Source organism: Rhagoletis pomonella, unplaced genomic scaffold, assembly GCF_013731165.1.
Source record: "Rhagoletis pomonella isolate Grant_MI unplaced genomic scaffold, Rhpom_1.0 Rhpom_scaffold_25384, whole genome shotgun sequence".
Taxonomy (NCBI): Eukaryota; Metazoa; Arthropoda; class Insecta; order Diptera; family Tephritidae; genus Rhagoletis; species Rhagoletis pomonella.
In genome coordinates this window covers 1-1,602 of record NW_023483853.1, presented here as the reverse complement: position 1 = coordinate 1,602, position 1,602 = coordinate 1, and the positions used below count along the sequence as shown (strand labels likewise).

Below are 1,602 nucleotides of genomic sequence, written 5' to 3'. Positions count from 1 at the left end.
ATTATGCCGAAGCGCCGACCGGATCGAGAAGATTTGCGCCACCTGAGCCGGTACAACCATGGAACGATACGTTAGATGCCTTGACTGATGGCCCCGCATGCCCACAAGAGTTTAGAGGCGAGCAAATGGACGAAGACTGTTTGTCTCTAAACGTTTTCACAGCGAATGAGCGTGCGTCGAATCCAGTGATTGTTTACATACATGGCGGTGAAAATAAAGAAGGAAGTGCGAACAGTGAATTGAGGGCTGGACCGCAGTACTTGCTCGATGAGAATGTAGTGCTAGTGAGCGTTTTCTTTCGTATTGGCCCTTTCGGATTCCTAAGTACAGGCACCCCAGATGCGCCCGGAAATTACGGTTATTTAGATCAACTATTGGCACTCAAGTGGGTGAAGAAACATATTCATAAGTTTGGTGGAGATTCCAATAGGGTCACACTGCACGGTCATAGTACCGGGGGTTTCGCGGTCACGTTGCATTTGGTATCGCCATTGTCAGTTGGACTCTTTCATGGTGCCATTGTCCAGAGTTGTAGTACAACAAATCATTTCGATATGAACAATGCATATTGGAGCCGAAAGTTGGCAAATGACCTTGGCTGCCCCAAGTACGAGACCACATATTTACTGAATTGTTTGAGACAGGTTAGTTGGGAAGAGATAGTTAACGTGACTGTAAGATGGGAAAACTATGCATTGCCAAATTTAAAGTGGAACTATGAGATCGATGGTAAATTTCTGTTAGAGCACCCGAGCGAATTGATACGCAATAACAGGTTTAATCGTGTGCCAATTATAACTGGCGTCACTCGAGGTGAATTCGATTTAATTCCACAAGGTGAGCACGCTTCTCAATTTAAACGAGATTATGAAAATTAAATCAATTTATATAATTTTGAAGCATTAGCAAATCAATCCGATCTGCTCGCTGACATCGATAAGAACTTTGGGCTTTATGCAAAGGATTTCTTGCAGTTCGCGAGCACTGGAAATGATGACGAATGGCCGAAGAGTATTCGTGAGTTTTATTACAATGGCATCAGCATAAGCCAATATAACCTCGATAGGTTTGGCCTAATGGAATCGGATGCTTGTATTGGACATGGCGTGCATAGGTTGGTGCAATTGGCAAAGGATCACACTGATGTGTATTACTATCGTTTCGACTATGTTGGTGAAAAGTCGGGGTTTTCAGATAGCGCTGGACACCCGCAAGGTAAATGAAGAAAGCGAACGGAAATGTTTTTTGCTCTATTTAAAAAACCTATTTAGGTGCCTACCATGGGGATGACCTTTTATATATCTTCAAACGCAAAAACTTCGAAGTGCACGATAACTCGACAGATATTTTTATGGTCGAACGGATGACTAACTTGCTTGCCTCATTCGCCGCAAACGGGTAAATAAAACTCACTCAACAATAAATACATATAGAATTTTACAATAAAATCTCTGTTGTTCCACAGCTCACCACCGCTTATAGATAATATGACTTGGCCACCTTTTACTGCCAAAAATAACGTTGTACTGTATATGAAGAAGTATCCATTTACCAGTGGTCCCTTTTATGTGGACCGCTATGCTTTGTGGGACGAATTGTTTC

The 1,602-nt window shown here is 42.5% G+C and overlaps 1 protein-coding gene across 1 annotated transcript; it reads left to right on the top strand.

Moving 5' to 3' along the window:
• Positions 1–5: 5 nt before the first annotated feature.
• LOC118732704 (esterase FE4-like) lies at positions 6–1,598 on the top strand (the record flags this gene model as incomplete). The annotated part of the gene is made up of 4 exons (XM_036461823.1): positions 6–837; positions 901–1,215; positions 1,272–1,398; positions 1,466–1,598. Coding segments are annotated over 4 exons (1,407 nt in total), but the record flags the coding sequence as incomplete, so codon positions are not given.
• Positions 1,599–1,602: the final 4 nt, after the last annotated feature.